This window comes from Notothenia rossii (assembly GCF_949606895.1).
Source record: "Notothenia rossii genome assembly, chromosome: 4".
NCBI lineage: Eukaryota > Metazoa > Chordata > Actinopteri > Perciformes > Nototheniidae > Notothenia > Notothenia rossii.
In genome coordinates this window covers 4,615,619-4,635,022 of record NC_136902.1, presented here as the reverse complement: position 1 = coordinate 4,635,022, position 19,404 = coordinate 4,615,619, and the positions used below count along the sequence as shown (strand labels likewise).

General features: G+C 40.2%; 1 protein-coding gene across 1 annotated transcript in view; it reads left to right on the top strand.

Annotated features, from left to right (window-relative positions):
- The window catches only part of bcap31 (B cell receptor associated protein 31), a 28,317-nt gene extending 11,994 nt beyond the window's left edge, over positions 1-16,323 (top strand). Inside the window, exons 5-8 of the mRNA XM_079677673.1 lie at positions 5,877-6,012; positions 13,528-13,654; positions 14,553-14,653; positions 15,506-16,323. Of these exons, the coding sequence (XP_079533799.1) occupies positions 5,877-6,012; positions 13,528-13,654; positions 14,553-14,653; positions 15,506-15,532 (391 nt within the window). The 3' untranslated portion in view covers positions 15,533-16,323. The remainder of the gene's footprint in view (positions 1-5,876; positions 6,013-13,527; positions 13,655-14,552; positions 14,654-15,505) is intronic.
- The last annotated feature ends 3,081 nt before the right edge of the window (positions 16,324-19,404 follow it).

Genomic DNA, 19,404 nt, shown 5'->3' with positions numbered 1-19,404 from the left:
TATGTGTGACCCGCTCTATCCAAATCAGTCGGAAGTCGCAACGGCTCATTTAAAAATAAACGTGGATTTGCGTAAAAAAATAGTTTGGGTGTTTTGTTTGATTTTAAATAAACAAAGTCTTGGCTTTCAGAATATGAAACTTTTATTTCCAAAATCACATGATAAATACATGTTTGAAGGTGGGGGGGGGGGGTTACCTTGGTTGCTGATTGGCTAATGGTTACACAAGACAAAAAATCGTTATGACATCATAAAGTGGCCAAAATCTGATCAGCTCATTTTCAGACAGGTTTTTATAGAAATGGATCAAAAAGAGAGATAATCTTTGTAGAGAAGAGGGGAAATATGTTGATGTAGAAGAGACATGAAGAAGAGGATTTTGCATAATAGGTGACCTTTAAGTACTTGAGTAAATAAACGTAGTGACCCCCCGCCCCCCTTCAGCTGCTGGTGAATCACGCAGCATGTGATGCAGCAGCTGCTGAAACACAGACTCCAGCGTTTAGACCGAGCCGCTCACTGACCGTCTGCTGTGACTCAAAGAAAAGAAACACATATATTTGGATCACACGTTTCTGGAAAGGCTGAAGCGCTGGCAGCTGATGAGATTATTTTCAGAGAGGATCTTCTTCTGCACACGAAACGGATTTGTTGATGTACCAAATGTTTTAATTCCCAGTTCAGACTCTGATGTAACTTCCAGCGTGATTTATCGTCTGTGCTTTAGAGCGCCTCTGTTGTCTTTCTAATTAGGATAAGATATTCTTTATTGACGTTAAACATATTACGTTACAGCAGCATCTTCAAACAAGGCATTGCACATCATTTGAAAAATAAAAAGTAGATTCTGTGAGAACAGCACCATCTACAGGCCTGGCATATGTACTACAGCGTCTCCAGCGCTTTCAAACGGCAAAGTCCGTGGCTGTCTCCTCCTGATTGGTGGAGTTGGCCCAATAGCCGTAGCGCCACTTCTGTGACGTCATAGAATTGTTCACATCTGGATCAGTCTGTATCAGATCCGTTGCAGCCCCTTTTTAAGAGATTTGGGTATAGAGGAAAAGAGAGAGTTGTGTTTTCTGACACTTGGTGAGTTCCCTGGAACACCGGGGACAAATATTCATGAATAAAAGACGTACACAAGTGCATTTTGCATGATAGGTCCCCTTTAAATTAAATATATACAAGTTGACTGTCGAAAGATAGAGATATGTAGACTTTGGCAAATGAACCCTATGAAGGGCAAAATGACATCAAACACAATTAAAAAAAGTTGGATATTTTGAACATTTAAAGGTAGGGTAGGTAAGAATGGAGAAACCATCTCGAGTGCGCTAGAATTTGAAAATACACAACCGGAAAAAAAATCTGCCCCTTCCTTCAGACTTCCTTACGGAGCCCCTCCTCCAACACACAGGAACGCGCACATGACCAATGAGGCCACGAGATAAGTTTGTGCACAGATGGAAGGCTGACAGGCAGGTAGGCCATCCAGTTACTTTAGCCGGGCCGGCTCAGATGATTGGTCGTGCTTTTCACAGTACCACGGCTTCCACAGATGACATTTTTTTATGGATTTATTGTCAAAGCATTTAATAAAGTCATTGCTATCGGGATGTTAAGAGCATTCCATGGAATATAACAAAGTGTTTCTGAAGTGAATTACCTACCCCATGTTAAGTGTGCAAGGAATGGTATTTAAATGAAATATAAAATACATATCAAAGATCCACACCGTTATTCTAAAACCCCCCCGTTCACTTTCCTACTGCTGCTCCAAATACTCACCAGAGCACCAAATGTGGATTAACCTGCCGCTAAAAATAACCCCCAACAAATTCACCTTTTCCTTTTCGACGATCAAAACGGCTGTGAATGGATTTTTTTTTTTTTTTTTATAAAAACATGTAACTATCTTTGTTTTTTTTGCGTGACAGACTAAACACATTGTTGGATTATTGTCTGGATTTCTACCAGGGGAAAACAAAAAGTCTGACTAGTCTTTAACCAAACGATGTCTCATAAGAGTCTGAAGAAGCTTCTACATTTGTTGACTCCATTTAAAGGTCACCTATTGTGCAAAATCCACTTCTCCATGTCTCTTCTTCATCAACATGTGTCCTCTCTTCTCCATGTCTCTTCTACATCAACATGTGTCCCCTCTTCTTCATGTCTCTTCTACATCAACATGTGTCCCCTCTTCTTCGTGTCTCTTCTACATCAACATGTGTCCCCTCTTCTTCATGTCTCTTCTACATCAACATGTGTCCCCTCTTCTTCATGTCTCTTCTACATCAACATGTGTCCCCTCTTCTTCATGTATCTTCTACATCAACATGTGTCCCCTCTTCTTCATGTCTCTTCTACATCAACATGTGTCCCCTCTTCTCCATGTCTCTTCTACATCAACATGTGTCCCCTCTTCTTCATGTCTCTTCTACATCAACATGTGTCCCCTCTTCTTCATGTCTCTTCTACGTCAACATGTGTCCCCTCTTCTTCATGTCTCTTCTACATCAACATGTGTCCCCTCTTCTACATGTCTCTTCTACATCAACATGTGTCCCCTCTTCTTCATGTCTCTTCTACATCAACATGTGTCCACTCTTCATGTCTCTTCTACATCAACATGTGTCCCCTCTTCTTCATGTCTCTTCTACATCAACATGCGTCCCCTCTTCTCCATGTCTCTTCTACATCAACATGTGTCCCCTCTTCATGTCTCTTCTACATCAACATGTGTCCCCTCTTCTTCATGTCTCTTCTACATCAACATGCGTCCCCTCTTCTCCATGTCTCTTCTACATCAACATGTGTCCACTCTTCATGTCTCTTCTACATCAACATGTGTCCCCTCTTCTTCATGTCTCTTCTACATCAACATGCGTCCCCTCTTCTCCATGTCTCTTCTACATCAACATGTGTCCCCTCTTCTTCATGTCTCTTCTACATCAACATGTGTCCCCTCTTCTTCATGTCTCTTCTACATCAACATGTGTCCCCTCTTCTTCATGTCTCTTCTACATCAACATGTGTCCACTCTTCATGTCTCTTCTACATCAACATGTGTCCCCTCTTCTTCATGTCTCTTCTACATCAACATGCGTCCCCTCTTCTTCATGTCTCTTCTACATCAACATGTGTCCACTCTTCATGTCTCTTCTACATCAACATGTGTCCCCTCTTCTTCATGTCTCTTCTACATCAACATGTGTCCCCTCTTCTTCATGTCTCTTCTACATCAACATGTGTCCCCTCTTCTTCATGTCTCTTCTACATCAACATGTGTCCACTCTTCATGTCTCTTCTACATCAACATGTGTCCCCTCTTCTACATGTCTCTTCTACATCAACATGTGTCCCCTCTTCTTCATGTCTCTTCTACATCAACATGTGTCCACTCTTCATGTCTCTTCTACATCAACATGTGTCCCCTCTTCTTCATGTCTCTTCTACATCAACATGCGTCCCCTCTTCTCCATGTCTCTTCTACATCAACATGTGTCCCCTCTTCTTCATGTCTCTTCTACATCAACATGTGTCCCCTCTTCTTCATGTCTCTTCTACATCAACATGTGTCCCCTCTTCTTCATGTCTCTTCTACATCAACATGTGTCCACTCTTCATGTCTCTTCTACATCAACATGTGTCCCCTCTTCTTCATGTCTCTTCTACATCAACATGCGTCCCCTCTTCTCCATGTCTCTTCTACATCAACATGTGTCCCCTCTTCATGTCTCTTCTACATCAACATGTGTCCCCTCTTCTTCATGTCTCTTCTACATCAACATGTGTCCCCTCTTCTCCATGTCTCTTCTACATCAACATGTGTCCCCTCTTCTCCATGTCTCTTCTACATCAACATGTGTCCCCTCTTCTTCATGTCTCTTCTACATCAACATGCGTCCCCTCTTCTCCATGTCTCTTCTACATCAACATGTGTCCCCTCTTCTTCATGTCTCTTCTACATCAACATGTGTCCCCTCTTCTTCATGTCTCTTCTACATCAACATGTGTCCCCTCTTCCTCATGTCTCTTCTTCATCAACATGTGTCCCCTCTTCTTCATGTCTCTTCTACATCAACATGTGTCCCCTCTTCTTCATGTCTCTTCTTCATCAACATGTGTCCCCTCTTCTTCATGTCCCTTCTACATCAACATGTGTCCCCTCTTCTCCATGTCTCTTCTTCATCAACATGTGTCCCCTCTTCTTCATGTCTCTTCTACATCAACATGTGTCCCCTCTTCTTCATGTCTCTTCTTCATCAACATGTGTCCCCTCTTCTTCATGTCCCTTCTTCATCAACATGTGTCCCCTCTTCTTCATGTCTCTTCTACATCAACATGTGTCCCCTCTTCTTCATGTCCCTTCTTCATCAACATGTGTCCCCTCTTCTTCATGTCTCTTCTACATCAACATGTGTCCCCTCTTCTTCATGTCTCTTCTACATCAACATGTGTCCCCTCTGTGGAAAGAAACTCCGAAAGTTTCAGGAACAAAGATTCTCTCTCTTTTTGATCCATTTCTATAAAAACCTGTGTGAAAATGAGCTGATCAGATTTTGGCCACTTTATGATGTCATAACGATGTGTTGTCTTGTGTAACCATTAGCCAATCACCAACCAAGGTAACCCCGCCCCCCCCCCCCCCCCCCCCTTATCACCTGAATCTCCTCCTAGAGCTCCATTGAGTTCTTTGTAACCAAATGTCTCTCAGAGGGGCGTGGGGAGGGGCTCCTTATTTTCATCTAAAGTAACAGACAGGGAATCAGCACTTTGGAAACAGGGCTGAAACAGAGGGGATTATGGGTAATGCTGCAATGATCTGTTTGGTGTTTCAGCCAATCAGAGACGTGCTCTGTATATATCTGAGACCTGTGATATATTGATGAAACACAGAATAATAGGGGACCTTTAAGGTATTAAAGTGTGGAAATGTCAGTCTGTTTCTGCTACCTGAGCATCTCACAACAACTTCACTCAGCAGGTGTGTTCACAGTCTGCGTCGTAATAAATTATGTTAGAAAAATATTATTAAAATCCATGTTCAAGTCATATTGAAGACAAAATGCAACGTTTCCAAGAGGCTAAATGAGAATCTTAGCTGGGTCCCGTTCATAAAGAGTCCATGCTGAACTTCACATGTTTCATGATGTTAAATAAAGAAATGTAATATAAATAATCACTAAAGTAGGAGCTGAAACTCGACAGAAAAACAAAATTAATACTCTCAAAAGCCTCAAAGTGAAACCAACGTATTACAGTGATACCCAGGCACCAATTGCTTGATGTTATGATAACCAAATACATGTGCAGTCCAAACTAAAAATAATACCAATAATAAACACAACCTAAATATTTTGCTTCCACAAGCAGACTGCTCCTTTCAATCTCCGTCTGTAGAGATGTACAGGAATTTGGGGGAGGGTGTCTTCTATAGGTCCCCCCCCCCCCTGTTTTGCGTCTCCATGATACACACACACACACACACACACACACACACACACACTCACTCTCAGCTGGGAAGTGTCAGGGGAAACTCAATGTGTCTGTTAGTCGTTACTGTATGTATTTATGCGTGTGTGAAGTTGTCAATGGCTATATTAGGCTTTACATTATGGATGGCCGAGTATACTTTCACACACACACACACACACACATACACGTCAAACAGCATCAGGGGCTTTGGGGCTCAGGTGGTGTTATGATGTTCTCACGGTTTCATGCCAGTTAACCAAGCGTTGTATTCAAGCACTGGAAGCGTTAGACAAACCTATATATTGGATCCCATAATATTTATAGGTTTGCGACTTGATTTCAGACTTTGACATTGATGGTTACGTGTTTTTTTTTACCACGTGTGTGTGTGTGTGCAGGTTGCTGCGTCGCCTGGCCACACTGCTCTCCCAGCAGGCCACCTTCATGGCCTCCAACGAAGCCTTCAAGAAGCAGGCGGAGGGCGCCAGCAACGCCGCCAAGAAATACATGGAGGAGAACGAGCTGCTGCAAGAGGTGACACACACACACACACACACACATACACACACCCCCCACACCACACACACAATGTATTATTCATCGAGCTTTATAAGGAATTATTTATTTGTCCGACTCACAACTTCACTGTTCTGGTACATTCGTACAACTCCCATTGCGTCAATTTCATCTTAGAATCTGAATACTTAATTTATCCCAGGGGCAACTGGGTTTCCTTGCTCCATTTTATAAAAGATACATTTAAATGGAAGAAAAAAAGTAAAAATGGGCAAAGAAATATATATAGATATATATAGATATAACTATATATATATATAGATATATATAGATATATATATGTATTTAAAAACAATTCAAATATTTTTTTTTGCTCCGAAGGAGGTTAAAATACAATGTTCTATAAAAGATCAAATACAAATAATATTTCTATTAGCATGTGAAGTTCAAACGAAATGCCTAAATATATAATACAAATATGTAAACGTGTACATTGTACGACAACATAAAACATTAATTTACTAATTAATTTCAGGGAAAAAGCTGTGAGACGCTGCTGTTCCTTCAACTCACCAGTGGGGGGCAGCTGCTCCAACATAAACACTGGAGATATTCAGAGGGCAAAACATAACACACACTATCTTTGTCTCATTCACAATGTGGACTCAAAACACACACACACACACACACACACACACACTTTGGTAATGTGACCTGTGTTTGTCCGGGGTTAGGAGATCACCCAGCACTCCACTGCTAAAAGGAGAAGTTGCTTCATCTGCATGTGACACACACACACACACACACACACACACACACACACACACAGACAGACAGACCACAGTTTAATATCCTCCACCACAGAAACAGAAAGGAAGTTCCCTATGAAATCTTAAAGACATTCCTGTTCTCACCAATACAATTTGCCGCTGTTTAAATAAACGTGTGTTATTTGTTTTGTACATTGACTGCAATAAAATGCCCTTTTTTACATGAAATTGAAAATAATTAATTGCAGCAATGCACCAGAATGTTCTAATAAAAAAGAGGTTGATTTGTAGAATAATATAAAAAATGTAAATATACTAAAGGAAAATATAAACACAAATTTTTGTTATACCCATTAATTGTATTAAATGCACAAAATAGTCAGTCAGAGGTTAAAATGGAGGAAAAAAATGTTTGCATGAGAAATGTAGATTTAAATAATATGAACAAATGCACATAAGCGTTTGAAGGCATCACATAACCCTGTTTATAGAAGGTTGATTATGAAATATTGCTAAAAATACACTTCTATGTTACACCTTTTTGAATCAAATGCACAAACACAGAGGGGGAGTCCACCTTGAGTGTTATGAATTTATGTAAATAAAAATGCCAAATCATAAACTCTTTTGTCCGACTGCGTAATCCCATTTCATCGAGTATTTCCACGTTTTTATAAATCGTTATGGTCAGGAAAATATATATCTAAGCATTTTAAAGCGTATTTGATGTTAGTACATTAAAAAAACTAAAAAACAAGCAGATCAGTTTCTTATCTGGGGTTCTCCTTGAGGTAATGATGGCTTTTGACAGAATTGTCCTATAAATAAAATTAAATAATTTGATTTATATTTCAGTTTAGCTTCAGTTACTGTTTTTTCTCGGGATCAGAATTCCTGCAGGAAACGCATCCGAGCGCAGATCAAACCTTTTTATAACGCCGTGTTGTCATCACACACACACACACACACACACACACACACACACACACACACACACACACACACACACACACACAGAGATATATCTGTCTGAGCCTCGAAGGTCAGTTATGTGTGCTGTGCTACACACACACACTCTCAATCACTCACAGATGACACTATATCTGACAGAATGGTGACACAACTTGTGTGTGTAATCACATGTAATCAGTGTAACATGTTTCTGTCAAGGACACTGACTCCATCCTCCCTCTGACATCCTTCACATGAAATACATTGTTGAGATTTATTAATTGATTTTGTGTAAATCTCAGAATTCTGACTTTAATAAAAAAATTCTGACTTATTTCTGAAAAGTCCGTATTGACATGCGGTCCTTATCCTCTTCCATATATAATAACACATTCCCAAAAATGTGAGCACATAACTTATTCTATGTTGTTATGCGGTGTATTGGTTAACATTTCATATTGACACATTTCATTGATCCTTAAAAGTAGAAATACTATGGTCTTAAAATAATCCATTTCAAGTAAAAGTCCTGAATTGAAAATTGTACTGAAGCAAATGTCTTGGCAACTAAAAAGTACTCATTCTGCACAAAGGCTTATTTCAAAAATAGTATTATAAGCTTAATAAAGGAACAAAAGTCAAAAGGAGCGTTCACACCGGAGTACTTTTCCCGTTTAGTTCCGTTAGTACCCCTCATGTCGCGTTCACACCAAAAAGAGTACTTAGTGCCGGGAACTTTTACCCCCATTTTTAGTGCCTGCTAGGTGGTACCTAAAAAGTACCAATTTCTATTGGCTGGGCGAATTGCAAATCACGCCCCTGTAAAACTCTGAAAAGTTTTGTGCAGCCGCCATTGTATTTGCTGGCATTAGCATTATTAGCATTAGCATTAGCCCCGCGCACCAACGGAGACAGAATAACTTATGTCAACACAAAAGAAAACATGGGAGCGGTGGAGATGAGGAGGTGTCGGCGTTCTGGCGATTTACTCGGAAGGCTGCTACTGAAGCCAGTCCCCAGCTCAGGGGACTTCCGGCCGGGGACTTCGGGTGGCAGTATACGCCGTGTAGTTGTTTGCGGCCTGCCAGTAAACCCAAAGCAGAAGAAGAAGAAGTGACGTCAGCGGCTTCATTTGCGTAATCTTCCCTCAGGGAAAAGTACTCCGGTGTGAACGCGATTGGTACTTAGTTCCCCGGGGCTCTAAGTGCCCTGGGGAACTAAGTACGGCAAAGTACTTAGTGTGAAAGCGGCTATTGTACGTTATACACAATGGAGAAAATGAGTCTTAAAGTACCATTTCATATTATGTTTGTACAAAGAGACTATGAATATTATATAATAAATGTGGATGAGAAGTATATGTAAATACTCAAAAGTACAATTAAGTAAAAAATGTACGTATTCCACTGCTTCTAACCATAACTCAAAAGACATATTTAAGGTATTCTCTGAATGGCTCGGACAGTGTTTAAGTGGTAATCGGTTTGGAATGGTTTCCTGAAGGTTTCCCGGGTTCACGAAGTCGTCTATATTTATCTGATGTTTTTAAAAGGTGTTGATGGTGCTCGTGATGCAGCAGTTTGCTCGGGGGTCCTCGGGGTCTCGTGGCCTTTCTGATCCGACCCCGAGACGCTTTTATTCAGCCAGAGAGAGCCATAAAATGTGGATTTATTATCCCGGCCTCGTCAATCAAAGGGCGGACGCTGAGCACCTGTTCCCCCCGTCACTCAGAAACACACCATGAGTTTATCCAGTCCCATGTTGTTTTGAATATCTAATATTTAATAATCATGTGATGTTTGAGCCTCTGGTGGATGGCAATAAGCACATTTGAAAGTGTATTTAAGGTAATTAATACTTCTCTTAATTGTTTAGTTGTTAGACAAAAGAATTCGCAACACATTGGATTGTTTTTACTTATGTTTTAATCGGTGTATCATTAAAATATCACATTTATATTTATATTACATGGCAATAAATGACAGACCTGGAGTGACACTAAAACAAATGCTGTAGTCATAGACACAGACAGGTGTAAATACCAAACACTCCTTCATCCACACAGCTGCACACACACACACATGGGCACACACACACACACACACACACACACACACACACACACACACACACACACACAGAGACAGAGACACCATGCTCATTATAATAGGTGACCAATAACATGAGAGGAAGAAAAGGGCTTTGGAAAAATACAAAACCTTCAAAACTCTGGAAGTCCCGACATGGAGAAGTTTTAATGTCACTCCTGTAAAACGGAAATAAAGTAGACGAAGAAGAAGAAGAAACTCTGTGTGAAAATGAGGATGTGTGTTTCAAAACTTCTGAAAAATACAGCTCTTTGCTCTTTTTCGCTTTCCATGATGCCACTGCGGTCAGACGTTGGTCTGACTGAGAAATGTGGTGATGAGACAAAATGTATGTGTGTGTGTAAGTTTGAAATAGTCATATGACTGAATAGTTATATGTGAAATGGGACACCCTTATAAGCTTTGTGAAGCTTCAGAATCATGGACCAGACACTAAACAGAAAGTATTTAAAATATATCTTATAGAATTGGAGCGTTTTCAATTACAATTACAAGCTTAAAAACCCCTAACTTAATACCCTAACAACTAACTACTTCAGTGCCAACACATGTTCAAAAAGCTCTTTATTGTTCTCATGCTGCCTGTGCTGCAGCACCTCTTTTCACCCTCTGTCTGAAACCAGAGCCCAGTCTGCTCTGATTGGTTAGCTAGCTGGCTCTGTTGTGATTGGTCAACCTCTTAGAGATGTCCCGCCCCTTAGGCTAAAGGGGCGGGACATCTCTATCACGTACAATGTGTTGGAGCGCTAGCCAATAGGAGCGCGAGTAGGGTATTTAGACATTTTGTGTAATCGAGTTTTGATATACTTCGATTATTATGTGGGTGTACTGTATATAACACCATTCTTATTATATTTTTAAAACGTATATTAGAATGTGTTTTATTTATATTATAAACCGCCACAGATAATGACAGCCCGTGGACCTCTGCTGACCCCCACTACAAACAAACACTTGTTTATTTATTTGTAACTTGAACACTGTATTTACAGCCAATCAGAGAGCAGGGTTTTGTTTCTCGCAGTGTAAACTCCGAGGGCAGCTGCTGATCTGAAGTCAGCGCTGAGGTGAGGAGTGTTTGGTATGACCACCTGTTTGTCTGAGTGGGTGGAGTCAAAACAGAAACACACGTCCACAGCAGCAGTTTAAATTCCTTCATATCTGATTTAACAGGTTTATGACCTCGTCGGTTTTACTGTAGATTTGACTCTATCACGTGATGTTGTTTGTAAGATAAGAGAGTATATTGGACATTTTATCATGAGGGTAATTGTCGTGCAGCAGTTGCGAAAGTCTGAAGATAAGATTTAATTAAAAGTGTAAGGATGATAATAACAACAAACTCATATCCACAACACACAGTAAGGAAAATGTATTTATATAGCAATTTTCAGCACGCGACAATTCAAAGTGCTTTACAAAATAAATTAAAAGACATTTTAAGAATAAATACAGCAGAAGCTAGGAATGTCCCGATCACCTTTTTTTGCTTCCGATCATTTGATTTTGACAATTTGCCGATACCGATTTTTTCCGATCTTTATGCAATGCATTAAGAGAAAAAAAAGAAAAAAAGCATTCAAGTTGTCCCTTAAGGTTATTTTTTTATTTAAATTGGATATTCTATCCAACATGGATATAGCTTATTTCTTTCACAGCAGCATTGGATCAGTTCAGTTGTGCAGCATTGGATCAAAACAAAATAAAGCTTTCAGTACTCGTTAGCTTACTGCTACAATTAGACACTGCGCCCTGCCCGCTCTGTTGCCAGATTTGAGAGAAATAAGCAACCAGGTCTATGAAAACAAGCCCCAAAGAAGCAACACATACATGATGTTCTTTCATTTGAAACTAAAACTAAGGCCTCAGGATGACTTTAAGACTTGAACATGGTCATTTTTGTTTTGTAACATTGAATACAAAATTAAAAAAAAGTATTTAAAAAGAAAACCCGATCCCTGATTTTTTTCCTCCCGATTCCGATCTTTTGAAAATCACGTGATCGGATCGGGACATCTCTAGCAGAAACACATTATATAATTTCATTTTACAACAGGCATTACCAAGCAAAGATAATCAAATAAACAAGCAGGTACAGAATACATGTATAAAAGGCAAACTGCAGTGTGAGTATGATCAGCTCAATTAAAAGTAGCAGCAAAAATATATGTTTTCAGTCTGGATTTGAAAATAGTAAGAGTCTCTGCAGACGTGCACGATTCGGGCAGTTTGTTCCAGATATCGGGGCATAATAGCTAATTAATTAATTAATAGCTAACTAATGCTTCTCCATGTTTTGTCTTTACTCTCGGAACCGATAGCAGACCCGACCCAGAAGACCTGAGACACCTTGATGGTTCATAATTATGCAGGAGATCGTTAATATACTTTGGTCCTAAACCATTTAGTGATTTTAAAAACTAACAATAGTACTTTAAAATCAATTCTTTGGCCGACTGGAAGCCAGTGTAAAGATTTCAGAACTGGACTGATGTGATCCACTCTTTTAATGTCAGTGAGGACTCCAGCAGCAGCGTTCTGATGGATGTTTTTGTCAGCCCTGTGAATAATAATAATACATTTTATTTTTAGGTGCCTTTCATGACACCCAAGGACACCGTACCATTTGTTAAAAAAAGAAAGAAAACGCTAATAGGAAACGGAACATGATAAAAACACAAACAGGAAATCATGGAGGAGACAGTCAAGTGGACAAAAATGAAACATATAATGGGAGCACTTCAGTGAGTAGGCAGATTTGAACAGGTGGGTTTTTAATTGGGATTTGAATATGGTGATTGTGTCTGACTGTCGGATGTGCGGGGGGAGGGAGTTCCAGAGTCTGGGAGCAGTGCAGCTAAAAGCCCGAGCACCCACTGAAGTCTACTGAAGATAAAAGCGTGGACAAGCTTTTTCTAAGTCCCGCTGTGACATTAGTCTTTTAATCCTAGATATGTTCTTCAGGTGGTAGTATCCAGACCTAATAACTGTTGTAATGTGACCGTTGAAACTCAGGTCTGAGTCCATCACTACACCCAGATTTCTAGCTTTGTGAGTTACTTTGTAGTCTGCCGACTGAAGCTCTGCGATCACTTTTAATCGGTCCTTCTTTGCTCCAAAAACAATGGTCTCAGTTTTTTGTTTGTTCAGTTGGAGAAAGTTCTGAGTCATCCAGTCAGTGATGTGCTCAATGCACTTGCTCAGAGCTCTAATCGGAGAATAGTCTCTCGGTGTAATTTTTAAATAAATCTGGGTGTCGTCTGCATAGATGTGATAGCTTAGATCGTTGTTTTTAATAATTTGAGCCAGTGGTAGCATATAGATACTAAAAAGCAAAGGTCCTAAGATGGAGCCTTGAGGAACCCCGCATGACATATTTATCAGGGTTGATGTGTAGTTGCCTATTGAGACAAAGTTTTTTCTGTCCTTTAAGTAGGAACTAAACCAATTTTAGAACTGTCACTTCCAGTAAGGATTGGAAGGTGCTTAGATCTCAATTTAAAAGCTGTATCTCACATCCGCTCCCAGTAAATACAGTTTTAAAATATCTAAAGTTGTGATCGGTTAAAAGATGTAATAATTCATTAAATCTTCTGAAAAATCCACTGGAATGAATTCCCTTAGTTCGAGTTATTTTCCATTTTATCATGGGTTACGTTTTGTTATTTTAAAACATTTTTTTTGTGTTTTTTCTCTTTCAACAGAAACTCCGTGACGCTGGTCTCGATCTGCCGGAGGTCGGGAAGAAGGGAGCCGGACCGGTGGAGGAGAACAAGAACCTGAAGGAGGAGGTGAAGACTCTGAAGGAGGAGCTGGATAACAACAAGAAAGGTGAGGAAGAGGAAGATGGGAGAAAAATAAGTGCATATGGATAAAGAGAGTAGGATTATGGATACATGACATCATTGGAGATCGGGCTCGATATACGGTCAAAGTGAAATCAGTAGGGGATCGATGTCCATTCAGTCTGCTGGTGGACGAATGACTCGATGGCCAGAGGTGTCATATCCTGAAAACGATACCTACCAGCCACAGATCGCTTCTTTTACTGTCCTTTTATCTTACAGGAAGTACAGAAAAACGTTACTTTTGATTTGATGTTTGAGCATGATGCAACTTTAGTTCTCCGCTTCGTGCCGATGCTTTGTTTTCCCCCGAGAGTGGGCGGGGCCGAAATTTCTCCCGGAGGTGTGATTTCTCCCGGAGGTAGGCGGGGCCGTGATTTCTCCCGGAGGTGGGCGGGGCCGTGATTTCTCCCGGAAGTGGGCGGGCCGTGATTTCTCCCAGAAGTGGGCGGGGCCGTGTTTTCTCCCGGAAGTGGGCGGAGCCATGTTTTCTCCCGGAAGTGGGCGGGGCCGTGTTTTCTCCCGGGAGTGGGCGGTGCCGTGATTTCTCCCGGAAGTGGGTGGGGCCGTGTTTTCTCCCGGAAGTGGCGTATATAAGGAGTATAATAAAGGAAAAGGAGGCAAATGGAAGAAGGAATACATTGGAAAATAAATTAGTAAAATGAATGAAAGGGAGTTGTATAACAATACTGACGATATGTTTGATGTATTAAAATCATCTGCCAGATAAATGTTCTGGTGTAAAAAAAATACAATATTCCCCCGTGAGATGTAGCGGGTAGAAGTATAAAGAAAATGAAAATATCCAGATAAAGTACCTCAAAGCTGTACTTGAATAACGTACTGCAGTAATAGTTCTTATTCTCTGTGTTTATGTTCTGCAGCTCTGCAGAAGTCGGACAGTGACGTTCGTGCGATGAAGAGTCAGGCGAAGAATCTGACGGTGGAGTACGACCGACTGCTGGACGAACACAGCAAACTGATGGTAACACACACACACACACACACACACACACACACACACACACACACACACACACACACACACACACACACACACACACACACACACACATGTTAAAACTTGATTTATATGTAACCAGAATCCCTGTAGAAAGCTGGTCGTAAGTTTCTTATTCATCGTTGAGCATTAAGCGTCTTCCCAACAACTCGATCAGGTTGGACTATGTTTTTATTATATTCAACTTTAAAGGTATTGCATCTTGATATGCAAAACAATGACAGAGATACTGTAGTCATTGGATCTCAGACTGTCTGTTGATGTTGTGTTGTGTGTGTTTTTGTGAGCCTGACAGGCAGGTTAGAGGTGGACCAGCTGCTGCTTCTTATACAAACACACACACACCGAAAATAAGGTTATGTAACATACCTCAAAGTTAGTTGCACCGAGAGATGATGTCATAGCTGTTTTAAAATCCCCCAACACAGACACGTACTAAACTTGATTTATAGGTTACCAGACTCCACGCACGCACGCACACACACACACACACACACGCACACACACACACTCTAACAGGTGCACACTCAGGCTGACTGAAGCACAACAAATGTTGCAGCCAAGAGAAAACCCCCAAACCTTTTTTAACTTCGGTGTTACACTGAGTGTTTTTATAAAAGTTGACTGATAACCTAATTATTTTTATAGCAGTGGGGGGAAACTAGTCAAACGGCACGTAACATTTATATAGTTTCTTAATTTTGAACATATAAGAGTTTAAATCGGTTAAAATTATCCCAATATTGACCTTTCTTTAAAATCGTCAAACATCGGCCAAACTGACTGTGTTTTTTCCGCCCTGTTCTCTGTCTGCAGGCAACAAGCGACAAGAAGTCAGACTGAGAAGGATTTCCAGCTTCTTCCTCGTCTTCAAAGAACAGCCTGCTGCTTCTGCCTCAGTGATGTCACTTCCTTATTTGGACGACGGCTCGCTGTGATTGATTTATTTCATCTGGGTTAAAAAACATATATATCTCATCTGACTGTCAAAAAAAAAAAAGTGGGCTATCTGTGAACCTTTCAGACGAGGTTTTCTGTTTGTTTGTTTGTTTGTTTGTTTGTTTGAGGAACATCTGATCATTCCCTATTTCCTGCAGCTCGAGATAAACTAAAAAAACAACCTGAATTTCATAATTTTCTGCTTTTTCTTTTGTTGCAAGAAACAGAATACTCCCAAAAAATTTGAGGTCCAAAGAATTCAATACACCCTCTCTCCTGTATTGATAACAAAAATATTGCACATTTAAGGATTCAAATTGAACGTGGCCAAACCCAATCCTTCAGAAATGACCTTTAACCTTAATGTTTTATTTGTTAAGTGGATTTCGGGTTGTGGATTTACCCCAAAAACAATGAAAACTGTTGAATGTACTGTTGAAACTTGGATCTACAGTCTGTGACTCACGAGCCAAACAAAAACACCCGAGTCTCTTCTTTAAAATAATGCCCAAATCCTTATTATGATGATTTCTACACTGGCTATCTTTAATATCCTGAAGTTTCTACGCTCACCTAGAGACATATTTCCAACGCAAACGGTCAAATAAAGGATAAACAAATGACCAGATGTTTGTTTTGCTCGTACAAAGTGATGCGTGTTTTTTCTTTGTGGTAATAAACTCGGTTGGTTTGAAGATTTGTTTATAGGTTTGTCATTAAGTTAATCGGTTTACAGTTATTTCTTTGTGTTTTTTAGGTATTTTTCTTGTTTTGTGGCTTTCTGAGTAAGATTTTCTCTCTGGTGAAAGATAACACAAGTATTTGGACCCGTTTCACCTTTAAACCATCAAACACTATATTCTAAATTATTTGCAGGATTTAAATTGTTTGTTTTCAATTTAATGATTTCATATCTCCGTCTGAAGGCCTCTTAAGTCACTCTTAAAGATGTGTTTAGTTATTGTTTTGATGGCAAAAAGGCACTTATTTGATAGATGGTGCAGCTCTAAAGGATTAATACATGTTTTAATTCACTGTAAAAACTGTCATTTCCCTTCTGTGCTGTCACATGCACTTTATCATGTCCTCTGTCTCAGTTTTCATCCCGTTTAGCTGCGCTGGTCATCCGTCTGTGTTCGATGCTTTACGGCAAAATTGGGTAGGAATTTGTGAGCAGATGACAATTGTGAGCAAATTGGGGTAAAAAAAACATCACAAAGACGAAGCGGTCTGAATTAGAAACGGGTGAGATCCTTAATGACGTGTAGTAAAGAAATGGGCAGTTTTCCATTGACTCCTCGTCACTTACAGACACTGACAGTCGACTGACATTAACAATTCGTCTAAATTAATTTTCCTCTTGATAAGAATATCTGCATGACCAGTTATGCAAAGGGCCCTGAATCATTGTGTTCAAATCAGCTAGTGTTGAATTAAATAACCACAACACACGAGAAATTGTAACGATTTTCAGGCTGACATTGAAGCGCTAATTTAGTTGATCTAAGCCGGTAAACATCGTCCATTTGCCATCATGTTTACCATAAGCAATACTGAAGAGAAAGGACATGCTTAAGTGTAGCGTCATACAGAAATCAGCTTCCTTTACGAGCGTCACAGGAAATGCTAAAATACAAGAAAATATTGTGCAGCTGACAGCATGCGTTTCAACTTGAATGACCTGGTGGATTTTTAGCTTTTAAATGTTCGCCATATTTCAAACTTAAACTCAAATATGTGGTGAAATCCCAGCGTTGCACAGCTGAAGTAGGGTTGAGTCCACACAGTCCTCACGCCTCACTGTTGGTTTACATATGTTTCTTCTTATTTTGAAGTATAGTTTCTACAGTAGGGTGAGTTGCCGTAATGTGGGACACTCCCTAATATGGGACATTTAAATGGTTGTAGGTCTTCCGCAAAGAAATGAGTCATTAGGCGCGTTCAAACCGCAGTCCTTTTCCCACTTTAGTTCCGATATAGTTCCTAAATGTTGCGTTCACACCAAAAAAATCTGGAACTAAAATTAGTTAGAGAATATTTTTACCCCCTTTTCAGTCCCTGCTAGAGAGCAGGGGCTTTCGTGGGAGAAAAAGGTTCCTATGTCTGATTGGCTGGGCGGATTGCAAACCACGCCCCGTAAAACTCCCAAAAGGTTTTGTGAAGCCGCCATTTTATTATCCTCGCATTAGCATTATTAGCATTAGCATTATCCCAGCGCACAAATGCAGAGAGACTAACTTATGGCAACACAAAATAAAACATGGGAGCGCTGGAGATGAGGAGGTTTCGGCGTTCTGGCGATTTACTCGGAAGCCTTCAGTAGAAGCTGCTGGGAGTCCCAGCAGCTTCTACTGAAGCCAGTCCCCAACTCCGGGGACTTCCGGTCGGGGACCTCGGGTGGCAGAATATGTCGTGAAGTTGTTTTCGGCCTGCCAGTAAACCCAAAGCAGAAGAAGAAGAAGTGACGTCAGCGGTTTCATTTGGCTAATCCACCCCCAGGAGTGGGGACGCGATCTGTACTTAGTTCATGAGAACTAAAGAGTTCTCATGAACTATGTTCTCATGAACCTTTGTGGGAAAAGTACTGCGGTGTGAAAGCGCCGAATGAAACTACGGGTTAACACCAAGCGGCAAACTCTGGGGAATAGCCGGGACGCCAATACGGAAGTGCCACACACTGCAGTTCATATATTGGCCGATATTAGATGGCTGCAGAAAGGAGCAATTTCCATAGACTCCCATTTTAAAATGCCCAATTTTACAGCAGAAAAAAACATGTTTCTACCCCTGGCTCCATACATTTTATTATCATTATCATTTATATATACAGTCTATGGTGAACACAAGCTGCGATCAAAATCACATGACTTCTCAAATGTCCAATCACAGATGAGGGTGGAGCAAACTTCAACCAAGTGTCCCACGTCCCACATTACGCTTAAGGCAAAAAGAGTGTCCCACATTAGGGCAACTCGCCCTATGTCTTTCTTGCATGAGCACACACTTTCGTTTGTTAAAATATATGTTTTCTAGTTGTATAAAGACTTGTGGGACTTGTATTTTGATAGTCTGTCACATTTATTTGATGCTGAATGTGTTATTATTCTGTATCTTGGTTTCATTTACTTGTTACATCTTTAAGAAAGTGTTATGATGCTGAGAGAAATTCACCTTTAATGCTTTATGATGAAACATGAATATTCAGGCTGATTTAACGAAGCGTCTGTGGTTATTCAGACCAAACCTCATGCTGCATATCTCTGTATTTAAACACACAAATGTTCTTTTGTTTAATTTTCACCCGTGTGTTGTTATTGAAGACTGATGGTGTGTAACTCTAGAGTTTCGGAGGGATCACGGTGAACTGTATCTGGACTCATCGTGTCAGAAAATTGAAGTTTTGAAATAAACCAGCAAAGGAACTTCTCTAGAGTCTGCTGGTATTTTACTTTTGTGTGATTCCTGTCCCCTGGTGTTGGATGTGCTCTGTTTAAAGGTCACCTATCATGCTATTTTTAGACAATATCATAGGTCTCAGATATATAAACATATATAAAAAACATTTCTATGAAGTGTTTTGCTCAAAATACCAAACAGATCACCCATTCTAGCCATGCTTCATATCCCTCTATTTCACTTCCTGTTTCAAAAGCTTTAAAAAAAATGATTATGATTATGATTTACTACTATTTGATATCTTGTTGCAGTGCACTGTCACAACCTGAACATTCCTTAACATATAGTAGGGCTGCTCGATTATGGCAAAAATCATAATC